The sequence below is a fragment of the Jaculus jaculus genome, chromosome 4 (genome assembly GCF_020740685.1).
Source record: "Jaculus jaculus isolate mJacJac1 chromosome 4, mJacJac1.mat.Y.cur, whole genome shotgun sequence".
Taxonomy (NCBI): domain Eukaryota; kingdom Metazoa; phylum Chordata; class Mammalia; order Rodentia; family Dipodidae; genus Jaculus; species Jaculus jaculus.
Genome location: NC_059105.1, coordinates 10,598,601 through 10,619,703, shown reverse-complemented (window position 1 = coordinate 10,619,703; position 21,103 = coordinate 10,598,601). Strand labels below are relative to the sequence as shown.

The following is a 21,103-nucleotide window of genomic DNA, read 5'->3' as shown; positions in this document are numbered from 1 at the left end:
GGGATAGTCTGAAACTGTGTTCCTAGACTATGTCACTCATATTTGTCTGGAGAAGAAACTATCTTTTATTCCCTTTAAGGTGAGAGCTCTCTTTTTATGGGTCTGTGTTTTGGGAGGTATGTGTTTTTGTTTTTGGATTTTTAGTTTGTTTGTTTTTTGAATTATCAATACAGAAAAGCAAAGGAACTATAAAGGCAAAAAAATATTTTTTAAGCGTACTTAAAACTTACTACTTACTAACGTGAGAAGGATCATATTTTTAGATTTTTCAGAATTCTTATCAAGCTACAAGTGGCCCCACACACGGAGGTAGAAATGTGAATAGAATGTGGATTCCAGAAACAAGTAAACAAACCCCATGCGCTCAGCTGGCTGACAAAATAAAGTAATACAATAAAGCTTCTGCCCTAAACTTAGGAATGCATTCAAAAGTTAACTGGAAGTGGTTTATGGCGGGCTTGGGGTGGGGGGGAATCTCCAAATCTAGGCAAAAAGTTCTTAGGCACATTAAAAACACTGCCCATAAAATCAAAAATTAAGTTAGTTAGCCTTTATCAGAACAAAACTTTCATTCATTGTTTACTAGAAGAATGAAAAGACAGGGTAGAGACCCAGAGAAAATATTTGCCAAGTCCATATTTTTTTTTAATTTTTTTTTTTAATTTTTATTTATTTGAGAGCGACAGACACAGAGAGAAAGACAGAGAGAAGGAGAGAGAGAGAATGGGCGTGCCAGGGCTTCCAGCCTCTGCAAACGAACTCCAGACGCGTGCACCCCCTTGTGCATCTGGCTAACGTGGGACCTGGGGAACCGAGCCTCGAACCGGGGTCCTTAGGCTTCACAGGCAAGCGCTTAACCGCTAAGCCATCTCTCCAGCCCGCCAAGTCCATATTTAACAAAGAGTTTCTAGTAACACTAAGCACTCTCAGACTCAACAGTAGAGATCATGTCAGGTGAACAAAAGAGCTCGGCACAGTGGAGCACACCTCAATGCCAGCGCTTGGGCGGCAGGGGCAAGGGTCCCAGTTCAAGGCCAGCCTGGGTCACATGGAGAGTTTGAGGCATCACCACACGTGCATGCTCCACCCACACAACCACACACAGTGTGGTTACCCAAAACCTCTCTGTGCACAAAGGTTTCTACTGATTCTATTCCTAATGACCCCACCATGACACTAACTCAAACGTTTTTGAGCAGGTGAGCGAACACACAAATTGCGGTAGAATGTAAAAGCACACCGCCAGACAATAAAAAGCAGTGAAGTGTTAGCGCACTGGACACCGTGGCTAAGTCACAAGGTACTTAGAGGGAAGTCGAGAAACCAATCTCAGAAAATGACATCCTATATGAGTCAAAGAATATAATGCTTTTGAGGGCAAAGCCACCTGGGTGGGGAACAGTGGCTTCCAAGGCTAAAGATGAGAGGAGGGTCAATTTCACAGAACTGTCCTTTGTCCCCACTGTGCTGGTGATCCCTGGGATTGATATATTTAATATATTAAAGTAGAAATAGCCCACACGGTTAAGAATGGAGGCATGAAGCAACAACTTGGGGTGCAGAAACACAGTTCCTCGGAATTCTACTCAGCTACAAAAAGTAGTGAAGACATGAAACACCCTGTAGCGTGAATGAACCTCTGAACTACACAGCGTCAGTGAGCAGATACAAAGACCACCCTTCTCGGGCTGGAGAGATGGCGTAGCGGTTAAGTGCTTGCCTGTGAAGCCTAAGGACCCCGGTTCGAGGCTCGGTTCCCCAGGTCCCACGTTAGCCAGATGCACAAGGGGGTGCATGTGTCTGGAGTTCGTTTGCAGAGGCTGGAAGCCCTGGCGCGCCCATTCTCTCTCCCTCTATCTGTCTTTCTCTCTGTGTCTGTCACTCTCAAATAAATAAATAAATAAATAAAATTAAAAAAAAAAAAAAGAAAAAAAGACCACCCTGCTCAATTCCACTTCTGTGAGATCAAGGTAGGTACATTTACCTTTTTGTTGCTGTTGTTATTCACTTTTATTTATTTATTTGAGAGAAAAAGAGAGAGAATGGGTGCACCAGGGCCTCCAGTCACTGCAAGCGAACTCCAGACACGTGCGCCCCCTTGTGCATCTGGCTAACGTGGGTCCTGGGGAATCAAGCCTTGAACCGGAGTCCTTAGGCTTCACAGGCAAGCACTTAACCACTCTTAAGCCATCTCTCCAGCCCACATTTACCTTTTGATATTATCATAATAAGATTGACTTTTCTAGATGATTCTCTGTGGAGACAAACTTCATATGACATAACGTGAACCATTTAAAAGACAGAAACTCTGAGGCATTTTGAACATCCACATGTTCTGTAAAGCATTTCTGTCACGCCGGAAAGAAAACCCTGTACCAATCAGTTGCCTATCAATTCCTTGTCCCAGGTAACTCTGCATCTTGGTTCTGCCTCTATAGATTTACCTACTTCAATGTAGGGTACAATCCGAGCCACTTGGAAGGCTAAGGCAAGAGGATCTCAAGCTGAAGGCCAGCCTGTGACGAAGTGTGAGTTCAAAGAGCAAAAGGAGGGCTGGGAATACTGCTTAGTAATAGAACTCCTGTCTAGCACGGGTGAGGCCCTGGTTCAAAGCCCAGCACCACACACAAACATATGAGTCATAAGATACTAAATGTGCATTTTGTTTTTCAAACAATAATTGCTTAATCACAAATGTTTAAAGCTACCTACATGGTCTTTTGAAAAAAAAAAAAAAAAGACTTAGACTATATCACAAAAAAAGAACAGAGTCCAAAAAGAAAAGAAGAGATTTTTGCCTAGGAAGACAGAAAGGTTCCCAGGACTCCTGATCTCAGCTTCTTGCACCTCCCACAGGTGCCACGTCAACAGCTCCAGGCTTCCTGGCAGGTCTAGAAGGCTCTTCTGCTTCGGCACTCCCGGGGCTGGTAGTGCCCCGCGTCACCCCCTCACGCTGAGCTCTGGCATCATCTGTCGCACGCATGCCCTCCCTGGGGAGGTCCACTGAGCCCTGCCCTGTACATCCACAGTGCCCTTGACTCTGAAAGAACTGAAATACATGAGGGACAGTGAGCTGCTCACGTGACTGCCTGTCCTGCAAGCCACAGACCCCGTCAAGAGAGAGCGTCTCATAGGCACGAGGCTCTCCGCTGCCAGCAAGGAGCAGGCTGCAGTACACAAACTTGCACCGTCCAGCGGTCAGCGGTGGCTTCTGGACAGGCCTCGTCTTTCCTCCGTGCACAGTTTCTGCTACGTGTTACTACCCCACATTCAATGCTCAGTAGATCTAAGTTAGTCTCCCATAAACCTGTACTGACTGCAACAAGATCATTCTTCCTTCAGGACACTGAGGGTTACAGAATCTTAGCAAGTTCAACTTCTAAAACCTCCCTAATAGGATGGTAGTTTTAACTCATTCACATACACACACAGTCCAACAAACCAGCATCAATGCGTGTCCATGATTCATTACTCTTGTGATGAATTCAGCCCTGTCAGCCCTCTCCTGACACCAGCCAGAACCTGGCTCACCAAGCCAGACAGGGCCAACTTTGTGGTGCAGGGGACAGCCCATTGGGGACCCAGGGGTTGTATAGCTAGAAGCTTGTAAAACTTGGCTTCTCCAAAAAGAATATAGGCTTACCAATACAAACAATGTACAAAAAGCAAAATCTGGCCAGGTGTGGTGGTGCACACCTTCAATCCCAGCACTTGGGAAGTAAAGGTAGGAAGATTGCTGTGAGTTCGAGGCCACCCTAAGACTACATAGTGAATTCCAGGTCAGCCTAGGCTAGAGTGAGAACTTACCTTGAAGAAAAAAAAAAAAAAAACAGTGAAATCTGTGTACAACAGAAGCAAATCACAACAAAGTGCCAGGATTCCTTCTGTGTATATCTCCTGAGCCAATTCACACAGAAACACACGCTGGCTACGTCCTGGTTGCTCCTCCCCTTGTCCAACACTCCATAGAGCCAAGGAAACTGAGCACTGTCAGAGGTTCACATGGGTGAGAGCCCCAAAGTTTAAGTTCCCTTAGCTTCCTGGGGAGTCTAGCTGTAAACCACTCCCTACAAGACCAACGCGATGCTGTGGAGAAGCACCTGGCGGCCCTGTGACTGCATCTTGGTGGATAACGACTTTGTAAGGCAGGTACATCTCCCAGCCCCATGTCCTAGACATCCCATCCATCCTCCCATAGCTCCTCCTCAGTAACTTCTTAATGACTCTCATCCCCTTGGAGGCCACTAGCCAGTCATACCACACGACAGTGACTGAGTGCAAGTTTACCATCAGACAAGCCTGCCTTGGGAGCCCCACTCCATCCTATCTAACGTCCGTCTCCTTACCTATGAAGCAGAAACGAACCATTGCTGTTGCCTGATTCTGGATGGGCCGCTGGTCACGTCCGGAACTAAATACACAACCAAAGGAGATGAGAGATAACGTTCTCCCCACCCCCAATTTGCGGAAGCCACTGAGACCATGAGACCCCAAGAAGAATACAAATTCTAGGAATGCAGTATAGACTTCCAGGGAACAGCCTAGGAAGCTCAATAACTAGTTTGGAATGTGTGAAACCCATGAAAGCACATGACATTGGACTTGTATGTCGTAGACACCACATGTGCAGTGACTATAAGTGGAAGCTACATGTAGCCACAACCCCCCCCCCCCAAGTCACAAAAGCACAGGCAGAGCAATGGCAAGGCCCACCTCACTGTAGGGCCTCAGTCTCACAGAGCTGAGGAAGGGGGTAAAGAAACAACAGGGACAGGGAGGAACCAAAGTTCTTCCCTCACCACTGTTTCCTAGCCTTCCCTCCTTGCAACCATTTTGGTTTGCCTAGGAAAGTGGATAAGGAAAACATGAGACAGAAAAGTAAAACCCGGTGAATGTTTGCAGACTATCCACAGGAGCAGAGAGGAGAGCAAAAGGTTCTACATCTTTCTTCCCACTGTGCTGACTGCAATCTGTAAGGTACACGAATATTTTCACTCTATGCTAAGATGACAGTCCGGTCTTCCCTGCTGTTATGGTCCTTTGTCATCTTTTAGAATGAGGTCTTGGTGTGGGCTCAGTGACACAGCACTCACCTGGCAGGCTCAAAAACACGGGTTTGATCCCTTGTACTAAAACACAGAGACAAAAACAAAAGAAAGAAAGAGAGGGAGGGAGGAAGTGAAAAGTTTGCTTAGTGGTTAAAGGCACTTGCTTGCAAAGCCTACTAGCCTGGGTTTGATTCCCCAGAACCCACGTAAAATCAGATGCAGAGTGGGACCTGCATCTGAAGTTCATTTGCAAGGGCAGAAGACCCTGGCATGCCCATATTCTCATTCTATCGATCGATCTATCTATCTATCTATCTATCTATCTATCTATCTATCTATCTATCTCTCCTCACAAATAACTAAATAAAAAATGATTTAATAATCTTGAGAGATTGTTCAGGGGTTAAGGTGCTTGCCTACAAAGCCTAAGGACTCTAGTTTGACATCCCAGTACTCTTGTATAGCCAGATGCACATGATGGTCTATGCATCTGGAATTCATTCATTGCAGTGGCTAAAGGCCCTGGTGTGCTCTCTCTCGTTCTCTCTCATAAATAAATAAAATATTAAAAAAAATAAACAAAGAGAGGGAAAAGGAGGGGAGGAAGGAAAGGAAAAAGGAAGGAAGGAAAGAAGGAAGGTAAATAAAAGAGCATCAAAATGGGCTATGTCTTTTAGACTAAAACAAATTTTCAAAGTTACCATATGAAAGACAAGTGCTCCCCCCCTTCCCTCTCCCCCCCCCCTCCCTCTCTCTCTCTCTCTCTCTCTCTCTAAGAGTCTTCTTACCATAAGTTAAAATGTCTTAGCTTATTATATTTCAATTACCTAAACTTCCCCCTCACTTATTTTGCAATCTATCATTTAATTTTTTTATTGTTGTCTAAGATATTTTGGCAGTTTTCTCCAAAGATAACCAAGGAAGTCTGCAACATCACAGAGTTGATTCCTGTATAGTTTGTTAATCAGCCTCAACTGTGTTAACTGTTCCCATGACAGTCACACTGTCTAGCTCCTCAAGGCTCTGTTGGAAAATTAAGTGACATGGGAAACATCAGTTATTGGTTGGTCCAACGAAGAAGCTGAATTTATAAATAACATTTTTTTAAATGGTCATACAACTTGTTTTCATAGTATTATACTAAAGTACCCTGAATGACCCCAAGCCAGGATTTTTTCGGGGGGCAGTTTTCAAGGTAAGGTCTCACTCTAGCCCAGGCTGACCTGTAATTCACTCTGTAATCTCATGGCCTCGAACTCATGGCGATCCTCCTACTTCTGCCTCCCAAGTGCTGGGATTAAAGGCATGCGCCACCATGCCTGGCTAGGATTATTTTTTTTTTAAGAAAAGTTTTCAAGCACTAATATGGGGCTGGTGTAATAACTACCATGCAGAGCAACTGAGGACTTCCCTGAGTAGTGGACATTTTATAAAGACCGTCCCTTTTACATTAATAGCTGCATTCTGGTATGGCATGTCAAAAAGCTGTATAACAGGCCCATCAGATCTATTACTGTCCCTCCAAACAAAAACCCATTATGCACAAAAGCAACATCAAACAACAATCTATAACAGCCAGGCAGCAAGTCATCTGAGCATAGTCCTTGGGGGCCTTTGAAAAACCAGCTGTGGTTTGCAGCTACAGACGTACAAAGTCGACCTATCTGCAGACATTTGTGTGGGCACCTGGGTCCTGCCCTGTCTTACCCACACTCCCCCAGGGAAGTCTGGAAATTCTGAAAAGCAGTTTGCTCACACTTCCGTGGCAGTGCTGAGTTGGTGGATGGTGTTTGTTTGAGTGATCAATGAAGATGGAAATCCAGAAATAGCTATGCTAACCCTACTCATTGAAGGCAACCCCCCATCCGGGCCGTCATTCCACTTCCGGATCCCCCCCTCTAATTCACACATGCAGCTGCAAACTTAACTGCTTCCCACTGCCTGTCCCCAAGGCTGCTCCCCGGGCTGCGCCCTAGGCAGCGCTGAGCAGGCTTTCCAGCCTCGCTCTGCATCTTCTCTCTTCCACCAAGGCAGAAGGGGAGCATTTGCCAAATCCCTCATGATCCCAGGGCTCACCTCTTCCAGGCTTATTTCTGAAAAGGGACTTTTCTAGATGGCTGAATGTGTATGTCTTTCAGGATTATTCTAGAAGAGATCGTGCATATTTCAGCCAGCTCCAGATGCAACGAGGTAATTGATTCCTCAACAATGCTGTTTGAAAAGGCCATATTTGTGCTATATTCGGACCTTTGACTAGGGAGTGCAGCTTCAGGCAGCCCCCACCCCGTGCCCTCCCACACCCCCCTCCTATTTCTTTATGTATATATGTTGCATAACTATGAAGCAGGGAGTATTTATCACCTTTTCTGGGCAGTAAGCAGAAAGACATACAATACCATTACTTCCAGTTACTGCCTTTCCCAAGATAATTAGGTAACGCAGTGGAAGGAGCCTCATGGGCCTAAGGCTGTTCAAGTTAAGTGATTGACATGGCTCTGTCTGGCTGCTCTATTAACTGTTTCATTTTGTTGCTATTTGCAGTTTGCTTGGCTAATACTTCGAACAAATACAGACTGTTTCTTTAGCCCCTTTTTTCTCTTTGACCTTCTCCTGCCCATTTTCTTTGACTCACTTCAAACTGCCTTGAAAAGGCCTGTTGAATGCAGTCCATCAGAGGCCCAGGTTCGTCCCTACCCTTGCCCTGAATGCCTTACTTCAAAGATGGGCCGCATTCTTTAATTGCCCTTTGAATTAATATCAAAGGGTCACAATGCGAGTGCCAAAAGAGAAAGGGGCTTTAATGAAGCAAAGAGCTGCCATTCATTTGCAGATAAGCACGTTTTTATGCCTGAGTGCTCACCAAGGCTGCAGGGGAGGCCAGCCTGGGAGGACTTTCCTCAAGTAATGATTAGTTCAAACAAACAAGAGTAAACAAATAAAAAAGTCTACAAACAGCGACAACATAAAATAAGCAATAAGACTAAATTTGTGAGCCATATATCCCCTCACACTTCCATTCGAAGGGAGAGAGAAAAAGAAAGGAAGAAAGAAAGAACGAAAGAACGAAGGAACGAAGGAAAGAAAGAAAGAAAGAAAGAAAGAAAGAAAGAAAGAAAGAAAGAAGGTTGTACTTAATTAGCAAATCCATTCACCATTTTTAATCCCATATTTCAACACTGAAATTCCAAGGACAGAGTTCAACAACAGGCCTGAGAGAAAGTATTTTCAGTCTGAAACTTTGTGCCATGAGTAACACAGACGAGAAACTCTTATGCCTTTAAAGTGCTGGGAAATGTAATATTTTTACAAGCAATCTCTCAGGGAATGCTACTTTTGAAATGAGCATTTACACTTTGACTATTCACACTTGATCCCTCAGTAGAGAGAATTTAGTTGGAATCAAACATTACTAAAACTTTATAACTCCCTATTTATCTATTTGACCCATATTTTCCATTTCCCCAAAAGAAATCACCCGTTAGTGGCCCCTGGAGGCACTGTAGCTGGCACTGGACTGCGTACACGCAGTGCATCAGAGGTCAGGGTGAGGTAAGACCCAGTTCAAATCTTCAGTGATTACAGAGTGAAACAGTAAGCCAGCCTTCCCCTCGCACACTTTCTCCAGTTAGAGACCTTGGTGATTAAGGAAGGAATCCAATCCTCAGAACCATCATCTTAGCTACAGCTCCCACTAGCATCCCAAATGCCCAGCTACATCCAGGTTGGCCTCCTGTAGACATAACATTCTGTCCATGGCCTTGTCCTGTGTCCCTTCCCAGGATGCCTTGCGAAACTGGTTATGCGCCTATTCTCAGTGATGCACAAGGAAGTCCTTGTTTAGATGCTTCAAACAGTCTCCAGAAGTAAGTTGGCAATTTTAAATTCAGGCAAATAAAGTTGCCAGTGATATGGAGAGAGAAAGAGAGAGAGGGAGAGAGAAAGAGGGACTCCCTTATCTTTGGAAATATCAAAAGCATCTTTTCCTCACTGGCCGTATTTTCCACAAGCTTGTCCATCTCGTTCAGAGTTGCCAAAATAGAGTGAGAAAAGGGCAGCAAATAAATGTCAGAGAGTCAGCCAATCTGCATAAATCTCCAACTCCTTCCAGAGAAACTCCTTCCTGCCCTGCTGGGCCTTCCAATCTTGTGACATGAGCCAACAGGAATCGGAACAATGTGGAAATCAAAAGACTTATTTTGCCCAAGTCCAGGCCCTCAAAGGCGGTTTCTCCCGTAGCAGTGTTTGCCTAGCTATCACCCAGTGTCCGCCTGCGCACGAAAGCGATGTTATCCCTAGCAAGGAGGACCCATCCGTCCCCTCCCCGAGTGCACAATCACTTCAAGGTAGTTTGAACTGACCACAGGAAGATCCACTTACTCCTTGTTAAACTGTACTCTGAGAAAGCAAGAAGTCAAATCAATCAATCAGAATCAGGGGTCAAATCTTGTTTTCATGAGGACAAAAGAAATCAGGGGATCATAAGTAAATAAGATTTCATATTTGTTCAGTGCTGCTAATGCGTTTGTGGTCACTGACCCATACCATCACAAGAATGCTTTGGGAAGTGAACACTGTGCTGTCCATGTTAGGGGAGCACAGCTCAGAATGGACAAGGACTTCCCCTGATCACACAGCTAGTCACAGGGTGAACTGGGAAGAGAACCCATCTCAACCCCAAACCCTTTCATAAAGTCAGGGTTACATCTGATGTGGAACTAAATGTTGGTCATCCCATGTTCTGTGGTTTCTTTATCAAAATCCACAAGTGGCATAAACTTCAGACACTGCGAATCCAGCTTAGTGAAACCCAAGTGTTTTTGGACCATATATTCCAGTGCATCCTGGGATAGTTGTCATGTGAGCATCGCGATGGATAAACTCCATCTCAAACACAGTCACAATGACGATGCTGGGATAACGCTGCCAATGCTACTGATGAGATCTTCTATACACCTAGGGCTCTGCATTTCTTAAAGTGTTTTTCAGTTCACATCATTAAGATTATCTGAGATGGGGAGAAAACTTTCACATTAATTTCAAGGGCAGAGGAATCAGGCAAATGAAGGAACATGATAAACTGGATGTCAAATGAAGTAACAGAAAGTGTTCAAATTTAAGTAGCTCAGTCACTGATGCTACCCAAGTAACCTACTTCTGTGTGTGTGGGGGGGGGTGCATTGTGTAAACAGGCCTGTGTGTGTATGGTGTACATGTATTTACAGGTGCACATGCATGAGTGTGTGCATGTGTGTGGAGGCCTGTTCCCAATTTCTTTTCATCTTAGCTTTGAAGACAGGGTCTCTCCTGTAGTCTGGAATTCACTGATCCGGCTAGACTATCTAGCTCGACCAACCAACAAGCCTTGTCTTCAACTCCCAAGTGCTAGGATTACACACTCACACCACCACATCTGTCTTTTATGTGGGCACTGGGGATCTGAACTCAGGTCCTCATGCTTACACATGGCAAGCACTTTACTGATTGAGCCATCTTGCTAGTCTTTGATTTCTCATTTCCTATGTACTCTCAATGAAACCAGGGGACATTTGATCCAAATGAAGTCTTGCCTCCCAAAGAATAGTCCATTCACCACAGTGGTGATTTCTCCAACCATCTTCCCATGGGCAACTATAAGAAGGTGATTCTGAAATCCAGCTCCATGTGTGTAAGCTCTCTGTCAAAGGTGCCACCTGCATGCTGCAAATACACAGCTGGGAAGGAGTTCCAACTTCACAAGGCACTGTTTGAATGAAAGACTGTCAGAGACGGAAATGCAAGCCCTGACCAGGCACCCACTGGACCTCATGCACAGCCTTGGCTCTACGCCAGGTCATCATGTCATGACCTGACCACAAGGTACTGGCTTTGCATGCATCTGCCCTACCAAACAGTACAGGCTTGGGACCTGAGACCTACTGAGTTGAGAACAAACTACATCATGGTTTCCACTGTTCATCCCAAAGAGAAATCAGGCACACTCAAGAAAGGCGCTTCACTTTGATGGAAAATAAAAGAAATAGGGGGTGCTAGAGAGATGGCTTCGTAGATAAGGTGCTTGCCTGCAAAGCCAAAGGACCCAGTTCCAATTTCCCAGGACCCACATAAGCCAGATGCCCAAGGTAGCACATACGTCTCAAGTTCATTTGCAGTGGGCAAAGGCCCTGGCGTGCCCATTTTCTCTCTATCTCCCTCTTTCTCTCTCTCTCAAATAAATAAAATAAATAAATAAATAAATATTTTTTTAAAGAAAAGACAGAGTGAGCCAAGTTGTCCTAAAATTTGCAGACATGTGATAGTTTCATTTGCCTACTTTCTTCAAAAATATAAGCATGCTCCCTCTCTTCTTGCTGGTGCTTCTCCCAAGCACCAAGCACCAAGCACCGAGCACCAAGCACTGAGCCCAGCCATGTTGCCCAGGCTCAGAGCATTATGTCAACTAAAGAAGCTTAAAGGGGAGGAAAATGCGACCTAAACAGACCTGCAGGAGCAGGCATCCTGCTGCAGGCTTCAATGGGCAACATTTGTTATGAAGTAATGAGAATTTGCATAATTTTGGGGAAGACTTTGTTTTCAAAGTAATTCTCTTTTTCACCTGCTTAGGCCTCCGCCATGTATGGCTTTGGTTAAGTTTTGTTGATGGAGGCTCATGTTTAACCAACTGTTTTTAATTTACAAATTAAACTTGTCAGAAGTAGAAATCCTTCCCTTGGAACGCTTCCAATATGTCAAGAATTAATTCTAATGAAAACGGCATTGCCTAAATGCGGGATGGCCAGTCACTTATTTTATTTACACAAAGTCCTTCTCAGTTTCTTTGATAAAAGCAGCTAAATCTTTTTCCTCTTTCATGTTTTGTCAGCACTTGATTCCTTTTGTCCCTTGGCTATTTGCCTAGCTGGGGACAATAAGGCAGGAAGAATAGAAGCAGATTGTTGGAATGGCCCTCAATAAACCTAATTATGACATGTCGACTGCCCTCACCATGACACAGTCAGAGGACCCAGGCTTATTCAATTACCCTCGCCAGGTTTCTCTTTCAGACCTAAAGTTATCCTTTGACTGTTTGTATTTCAACAGTACTCATGTTCATTGTGAAAGAAAAACCCCCTGGACTTGGAGGGGTTTTAAAGTTGAGGCTGTTATTGTAGCTAATTTTTATTAACTGAATGATAACATGATAAAGAAATAGACTTTTGTTATGTAATAAGAACAAATCAGTGTGTGCTTAAAGTTACACCTTTCTTTCCTTTCTCTTCTAGCCAGCCGGGCAGGACATGGAACCAGAATTAATAAACAAAATAATTTCTTCAACCTCCATGTCCTCTACAACCTGATCCTGAGTCAAGTGCTGAAGAAAGAACAGTTGCATTGTGATTCTCCTTAACTTCAGAAAATAATAATCACCACATGATCCTGGAGTGTGAGGGCTTCTTTCTCTCTTCTACTTTTTTTTAAGAACCACTAAGAAGGTCCCTCGCCCTATGAACACCAGAGAACATAAGTTCACTGGTACCTTTCTGCCAAGAGCTATTTCTTCAGCTGCTCGAGGTAAGCAGGATGGACACTATTTAATGAAAACCCTGGCTGCTGGTCGGAGGAGCGCTTTGCTCCTTGAACAGATTGTTCGGGAGATCATGCCAGTGTATAAAAGCTGTGTGTCAAGTGAACAAAAGGATCGAAAAAAATGAAGGAATGCCAAAAAATCTACAGCTCCTGAGCCTTCGCCCTGGTCTGATAACATTAATACTTCATTGCATCTACAGGCACACAACACTGGCCCACAGTGGTCGTTTCATGGTTACGGTAGCTCTGATGATTGCTTTTTCTAATTTCTGTTATTTATTTGTTTACATGCTCCTGACAAACGTAGTATTATTTCCTTTAGATAATTGGACTGCTTTGGGGACTAGTGGAATAAAAACTTATGCTGTAGTGTTTTGAAAATTCACTTTTTGAATCCTTGCCTTCATTAGAAAGTTCCTATCATTTTAATAATAAAAGTAGGTCTAAAACTGCAAATTTCCCGCCAGTGAATTTGGGGTCTGGGATTTATTTGGTTCCTGGAGAGATGGCCTTTTTAGTTCTAATGTGAGAAATCTACTTCATAAGAGACCTGTGAGATAAAACATTCTGAATCCTTGGTGTTTGGGGAATGTGGAGAATCAGCATTGGCCACATGGGCTAGGCTATGGTCTGCGGGTCTTCCTCCTCTCAGATAGCAACAGTTTCATTTTCTCCAGATCCTAAAGGGACATTTTTAATCAAAAGGAATTGTTGGACAAATTCTGTAAGAATGATTAATACAATTAACCCTGGGGAAATATATTTTTTATCTTACAGGTTATCATGCAATGCATTTGCTTTAGCATGTATGGATTTCTTTAATGAGTATAAATTGATATTTATATTGATTTTTAAATCCTTTGAACCATTGCAAAAATAGCTGTCCAAGCCCCCTGCGTGCCTCTGAGCAAAAACTGCCCTTTAATCACAATGGAAAGCAGTAAACATTTCACCACTGTAGGGTGAAAATATTCTTCCGAAGTGTTCAAACTAGTTTAATCAGCAAATGAAACCTCCTGTATAAAAGAAGAAAAAAAAAATGTCTGCTTTTGCTACTTTAGAGTGGAAATGTTAAAATATCCAAGATGTCTCAATATTTTAACCTGAAGCATATGTATTTTTGCATTCCCTAAAATGTTTTAATGTTTTTAATAGTTAAACAGAATAACAACTCTTCTTCGAATCTCAACTAGCACTTCCCTAAGAAAACATGGAAAAAAAATAAGTCAAGGAAATCAAATACTCCAATGGAGTTCTGCTCACCACCCCAGACTTGGCAAAGCATTATAAATGCCTGCCGTTTTAAAAGTTATACGGTTATCTTGCTATTCAAACTTTATTAAATGCATTTGTGCCATAGCTCTCACAAATTTAACTTCTTACAACCTGATGGAAACCGATTCGTGCGTCATGAAAAGCTCAGGGCTTCCTCGTGGGTTGGGAAAAGGGAGTGCAAGGGCCTCAACTGCTCTGCTTTGCATGGTGTTACTCAACAACAGCAACAAAGAAAAAAAAGTCCAACGCTGGCTAGAATTGGGCGAAGGTAAGATTTCTTCTTTAATCTAGAGGTCAAGTACCACCTTTCTCTCTCATCAAATAAAAGTTTTTAACCTGTAATTCAACATTCGAAATCGCATCATATTTCACATGACTTTGGGATAATCACTAAGAAAAATAGAAATAAACTCTTTCATATGGTAAACAGTTGTGCTTATTGGCTGGGAGTAAAAGGGGGATATTTTCTCTTCCTAATCATCTCACTTTAGAGTGCTCAGCCTCAATTTCAGAACATTAATGAATATAGCCAGTTAGCTTCCATGTGCTTCCATGTGCCTATTTTAGATTTTAAAAAAATCTGGAACAAAATTTGAACCAGAGAGATACTGGATGCATCAAAAAATTGTGAACAGAAATATTAGCCTAGATATATCATATGCAAACAAAATCTAAGAAATTTTTAGGATGCATTTAGTCTTTGTAGCAAAAGGTTGAAATCTTTGAATTATTGTCCATTTTCAGAATCCACAGCTTAAAAGTTCTTATGTTATATATATCAATTTTTTAAATAACCTTCTTCCTCAAAAATGAAACAGTATATAGGTGGGGAAAGACAAGAAAATCTCCTTTTAAAACCTTTTGATAGGCCATGCAATTTTGCCTTGAATTATTTTCAATGTAACACACACAAAAATACATTTCTTATATTCTTTTCAGGTTTCTAAAATGCTTCATAGCAAAGTCTTTTTAAAAAAAGGAAAAAATTCTCATATTTGAAATGATCTCTTATTTAACCTATATAACCTTTCTCCCCAATGTTTTTAGGCATGTTAAGTGACACAAGGGTTTTTTTTTAATTGTTAATATATATGTGTATTTTAATTCAAGGCAAAAAAGAAAATCTATTTGCTCAATTCAATTTCTGACAACTACTAAGTTTGAGATGTGAGAGGGCATCATTGAAGTTTAAAACGCCACATGGAACCAGCTGGAATGAATGCACCATTGTCCGATATTCATCCTCTCTCTCCCTACCGCTCTCTCTCTCTCTCTCTCTCTCTCTCTCTCTCTCTGTCTGTCTGTCTCTTTCTTCAGGGACAATTGTTAGTACTGGCTTGGTAAGCCACCAGGTCCTGCTCTGGGCACAGGAAGATATAACTGCCATCCTACAAACGGCAATAATTTTTTTGCATAAACATAGCGTGCTGTGCAGCCAAGTTGAGGGAACTCTTAACAAGCCCGTGCCTTTCCAGCACTTCTGCCGGCCACAGCTTTGCCAGCAGAAGAAAGCAAGCCCACGTTCTCCGTGTGGACAGCACAGCAGCGTGGCCACCTGTAGGAACACACAGAGTGGCTCTTCCAACGGGCTTCTGTTTCCACCTGCCTTCTTCCAGCATCGAAGTGTATCCTGTCCCCATCCCAGAGGTAAAACAAGTCAGGAAAGACAAGCATGGTGGCACACACCTCTAATCCCAGCAACTCAGAAGGCTGAGGTGAGGAGCTCTGTGAGTTCGAGGCCAATCTGGAGCTAAAAAGTGAGTTGCAGGTCAGCCTGAGCTAGAGTGAGATCTAGCCTCAAAAAGGAACAAAAGAAGCAGGAGTTGCTTGCTTTGGCCATCGAGTGAACACAGGCCTCACTAGCTTTGTCTGAAGGCCTGCGTGGCTCTAGGCCCCGCTGTTTCCCCAACCAGCTGCCCGGAACTGCATGAGCTAAAAACAGGATGTGGGCACATCACCACCACCTGGGAGCTGGGAGCCTGAAGCCTGCACCTTGTCCTGTGTTTGCATGCTCCAGAGGGGAGAATGAGGGCCAGAAAGGCAGAGCAGAGCAAGCTGGCCACAGAAATAACTCCAGGGACCTGCTAGAAGCAGTTATACGTTGCCTCAGCACACTTTGCCAGCTAAGGGAACTAAGGCTGAGACATGTTGAGGGGTTGCCTGCCTCTCCTCCCCCAGTGAACAGACGCTTCATATTGTGGGGGCCAGTCCAGGGCCTTCTAAGGGCGATCCCTGCAAGGGTCAAGGGTGCTGTATAGTGGAGAGTCACATGGATGTCTAACCCAGAGTTGGGCTTGCAGGGAAAACAAGAAAAGGCACACGAATGCAAGGAGCCATCCCGGAAATTCAAAAGTGCCAGGCACACAGGGAGGGGGACACACGTTGCAGTTAGGGTTATTCTTTCTCTGATGAGGCCACCGTCCACTGGACGCGTGCGCTCTTAGTCCACCTCTGCTGAGCAAGGCCGACCAAAGACGCCGTTTTGTGAGAAATGCAGCATTTGCAACTTTAGAGAGCCCCGCTTGAGAAATAAATGCCACTTGGAACCAGCTTGCACCAAAGAATAGCTAATGAAATGAAGACATTCTTAGGTTCCTGTGAAAGAGCCCGAAAAGTACCACAGGTTCATTACCTCTATGGAAGATCCAACATCAGCAAGGGCTCATCCTGGGGGTGGGGGGGAGTGGATCGACAGAGCACCAGTGGAGTCTAAGTTACCAGCTTTGGGGTCCAATAGGAACCTGTGATAATTAAATAGTGCACAAACACAGCTGGCCATTTCTGAACCCTAACTATGTTGAGGGCATCAACCTCAGCTGCTCCACTCAGAGCTTAGTGACCCACATCCTCCAAACTGAGGTACTTCTGAGGTGTTCAAGGGCCGCAGGATCCAGCATCTAGATACCCCGGGGACCTGAGCCCTCTCAGCTAGTGCCTCCAAGAAGAATATTCCTGATGCCCTAGTCCTCTGGAGGAGAGCAACTTCACTTCTTCAGACCTTTAACAAGTGTTTGGAAGGAACTTGGGGATGTGAGTGCTGAGATCAGAGCTCAGCCCCATCGAGGAGAAGGTTTGCAGCTCTGAGGAAAGACAAGGCTCACAGCGCCTTCTCTCGTCTATGGCTCTGGGCCAAAAAGACCCTGTATGCCCTTCTCTGGCCTGCTCTTTGCCAAGAACACAAGCCAAGGCCTTTCCCTGGCACAAAAATGTGGGGAGGGAGGGGAACAATCCATGTGGGGTGGAGGACACTCTTGGCTCAACTTGGCCCAATCTCCAGCTGGATGGCTCAATGGCACACCCTGTCCCCCGACCTTCCTCAGCACTGAGGAAGTGTTCTAGTGGTTGAACTAATCCTGTCTGTGCGCAGTCAAGACAGGATATCCTGGGGAGGGTAGAAGGAGGCACATAAGAAACCTGTTTCTTCTCCCTTCCAAAATATTGCCTCCCATGGATACGTACAATCCCACCATCAGGAATCCCTCCTCCATACAGAATTGTCAGGTCCCTGAGTCCTTTTGCAACTGGCAACATCTTCAAGGTGAAACTATTCAGGTTGAATGTACATGAGGGTTCAGTGAGCATGTGTGTATTTGTGTGAGTGTGTGTGTGTGTGTGTGTGTGTGTGTGTGTGTGTGTGTGTGTGGTGGGGCACACGAACAGAAGGCAAGGTAGGTGTAAGCAATGCAGGAAGGGAGGCAGAAGAGGAAAACTCCAAGATGATCACTCTTCCCCCACAGTTAGCCCTCAAGCCAAAGTAAGAAGGAAAGAAGGGAAAACATTTTTAAAGGTCTTGGGGAAGGAGAGCTAGGCTGTAAGGGGATTGATTTTCAAACATGTCTGTGAAAAGGCTATATTCATTCTATAAACATCATTTCCTATAATGAACAATTTGAATGACCGTTCTTTTTATTTTTCCTTAAGTTTTTCCAAAAGGATTTTCCATGTACTAGAAATTTCAATGCAAAAGATAGTCATTGTCTTTTCTAATGAATTTAATTTGGGTTTTTATTTTTTAAAAAATAGAAAGGATTCATTTTAGGGAAAAAAATCATTTGTTTAAACTAGTAACATTAAATTATAGTAATTCAATAAAATGATGAAAGTTAGCCAACAAAACCCAAACAAAATTTGGTTCTTTGTGTCATTGTATCTTGGAACAAATAAATTACTTCTCTCCTTATCTGACCAAGGTATATACTGATTATGTATTAGAAATAGAAGCCCTGGGCTGGAAGAGATGGCACAGTGGTTAAGACACTAGCCTACAAAGCCTGAGGGCTTAGGCTCAATTCCCCAGTACCCAAGTAAAGCCAGATGCACAAAGTGGTGCATGCATCTGTAGTTCATTTGCAGTAGCTAGAGGCCCTGATATGCCCATTCTCTCTCTATCTGCCTCTTTCTTTTTCTTTTTTTTTCTCTCTCTTCCAAATAAATAAATAAAATATTTTTTACTTAAAAAAAGAAATAGGGCTGGAGAGATGGCTTAGCGGTTAAGAGCTTGCCTGTGAAGCCTAAGGACCCCAGTTTGAGGCTGGATTCCCCAGGACCCATGTTAGCCAGGTCTGGAGTTTTTTTTGCAGTGGCTGGAGGCCCTGGCACTCCCATTCTCTCCCTCCCTCCCTCCCTCTCTCTCTCTCCCTCTTTCTCTCTGTCTATTGCTGTTAAATAAATAAATAAATATTTTTTTAAAAAAGAAATAGAAGCCTTGTTCAATAGATTAGTTTCAATAGGGGGGGACAACATGAGACCAAGGAATACTGGGAAATAAGGACCCGCTGTGACCACACAAGAGCTAACATCCTCCACTCTGCTGGCCATTTAAGGAGCCTCTAGCTGCCCAAAGGCTTTATGTTCATGGATGCCCAAGAAAGCTCAGCTCACACTGGCTACAGGCATGAAGAAGTCATAGACAAGTCCAAGCCCCAAAAGGAAGCTAAGAAAAGCCTAGAAACAGGATCTTGAATAGGCCAGGCCTTCAATTGCCATCCCAGCCTTCTTACCTGAGCCCATTCCACATCTAACAGCCACAGCCCCAGTGCCTGGGCATCCCACCTCTCCCAGGCAGCCCTTAAGCACGGCTCTGTGTAGTTTCTGACCTGATGCAGTACTGAGCCTGCCATTTGCCCTCGCCTTCCAGACAAAAGCTCAGCAAGTATTCTGAGCTTGGCAAGAGCAGTGACCACAAGCAGACATTGGCTTCTAGCAAGAAACTATAGAAGTTGCCTTGCTAGTGCCCTCTGATAAATGTGTCCTGCACATAGGCGCATGTCACAGATGTTCCCTGTCTGGAAAGGAAAAGCTAAGCAAATCTGCCACCTGGAAGGCATCCACACTGGGTGGGTTCCCAAGTTCTATTTTGCCCTGGCAGATTGCTAGTCTGCCACAGGCACGGTGAGGAGACGACCATTTATTTACTCCACTTCCTGCCTTTTAGAAACCATCTGAGAGGATATTAGGAGGCCCTAGATTTCCCAAAATATAACCAACAAACCAGACCCAAAGATCCCATTTACTTGGAAAACATGAAATGGAAACTTAAGGTATTTGCTCCAGGTGAGATCATGAGTCCCTTCCTATTTTAAAGAAGTTCTGGGCATGTAACTGAGGGAGAAAAGAGCTTTTTTCTCAGTATGCTCAAGACCTTGGGAATCAACCCGTAGAGACTCTCTCATGCACACACACACCCCAAAACACCTGCACTCTGACATGAAGCTAGTCCCCTAGAGATTGACTCTCATTACCATCTCTCTTTACCTGTACAGATAAAAGCAACGTAAGGATGTGTCACGCATCCAAGGTTTGCTCACTTAGGCCCGAAGCGATTGGTTTTACACGGCCTATGTTTCTGTTGCGAAGCACAGCACAGCAACGTGACAAGCAAGTCAGAATTGTCTTCCTCCCCCGGGACTAGCCCTCACTAGCCCTTCCTTCCCATGCTCAGAGCTGGGGACTCTTACAGAGTAATCAGATGCCTCGAATTAGGGGCCTGGTTCAATCCAAATTATGCATAGGCCTGGAAGAGAGGGGGGATAAAACTGCTTTTGATGCTTCTCAACTCCTTCCAGCCACTTTTGCCCCAAGCTGGATCACACAACCCACAACTCCACAGGCAAGGCCAAGGGGAAGCAGGAAGGGGTGGAGCTCTGTCTTCTCCCTCCCAGCTGGGTGACAGTGCACCTGCCCCTGCCTGGCACCTGAGCCCTGGACATCTCAGGTTGCCACAGAACAGTGAAAAGTCCTGTTGTGTTGTTTGTTTTTTCTGATTTTTGTTTTGCTTTAACCAAATTAAGATTTTGATTTTCAAAACTAAATCCTGAGCCCTCTCGTTCTCCTGTTTCTGGATGGCTCTTTGCTCGGGAGAGATGGCTTGAAAGATTTGTGTGTGTGTGCATGCGTGTGTGTGTGTGTGTGTGTGTGTGTGTGTGTGTCCACCTCTGCTGTTCTCACAGAAGGACTTGGGGAGGCGTAGTCCTTTCTCTAATGGCCGGAGCACAGTTCTTTCTGGGTCATAGCAGACCAGCTCCCGGCACAGAGAAGGCCGGTACTCAGCAGCATCAGTGATGGGATTTCCAAGCACCAGATTTAAGGAAAAATAGGCCAGACTAATTTGAGGGATGTGAAGTACGTGGAAACGCATGAAAAGCCTTTTGTAACCAGGCATGGTGGTGCACACCTTTAATTCCAGCACTCAGGAGGCAGAGGTAGGAGGGTCACCATGAGTTCGAGGCCACCTGAGACTGCATAGTAAATTCCAGGTAGTGATACTCTACCTTGAAAATCCAAAGAAAAAAGAAAAAGAAGAAACGTCTTTTGTACATACACACTCCCTGAAAACATGTGACATTAAAAATCTGTCATTAGAGCTGGAGAGATGGCTTAGCGGTTAAGCGCTTGCCTGTGAAGCCTAAGGACCCCGGTTCAAGGCTCGGTTCCCCAGGTCCCATGTTAGCCAGATGCACAAGGGGGCGCACTCGTCTGGAGTTCGTTTGCAGAGGCTGGAAGCCCTGGCGCGCCCATTCTCTCTCTCTCCCTCTATCTGTCTTTCTCTCTATGTCTGTCGCTCTCAAATAAATAAATAAATAAATAAATCTGTCATTATCAAACTCAAGAAACTCCAAGAATATTGGGTCAGAACTTCCAAAAGTTAAAAATATAAGACTATGTTTTATAGTTTCCTGGTTCATATCTAATTTAGTGATTAGGAGAGACAAGTTCTC

The 21,103-nt window shown here is 44.2% G+C and overlaps 1 protein-coding gene across 1 annotated transcript in view; it reads right to left on the bottom strand.

Moving 5' to 3' along the window:
- The window catches only part of LOC101599970 (paired box protein Pax-3), an 86,813-nt gene extending 66,266 nt beyond the window's left edge, over window positions 1-20,547 (bottom strand). The window contains exon 1 of the mRNA XM_045147376.1: window positions 20,319-20,547. Coding sequence (XP_045003311.1) covers window positions 20,319-20,547 — 229 coding nt within the window. The remainder of the gene's footprint in view (window positions 1-20,318) is intronic.
- Window positions 20,548-21,103: the final 556 nt, after the last annotated feature.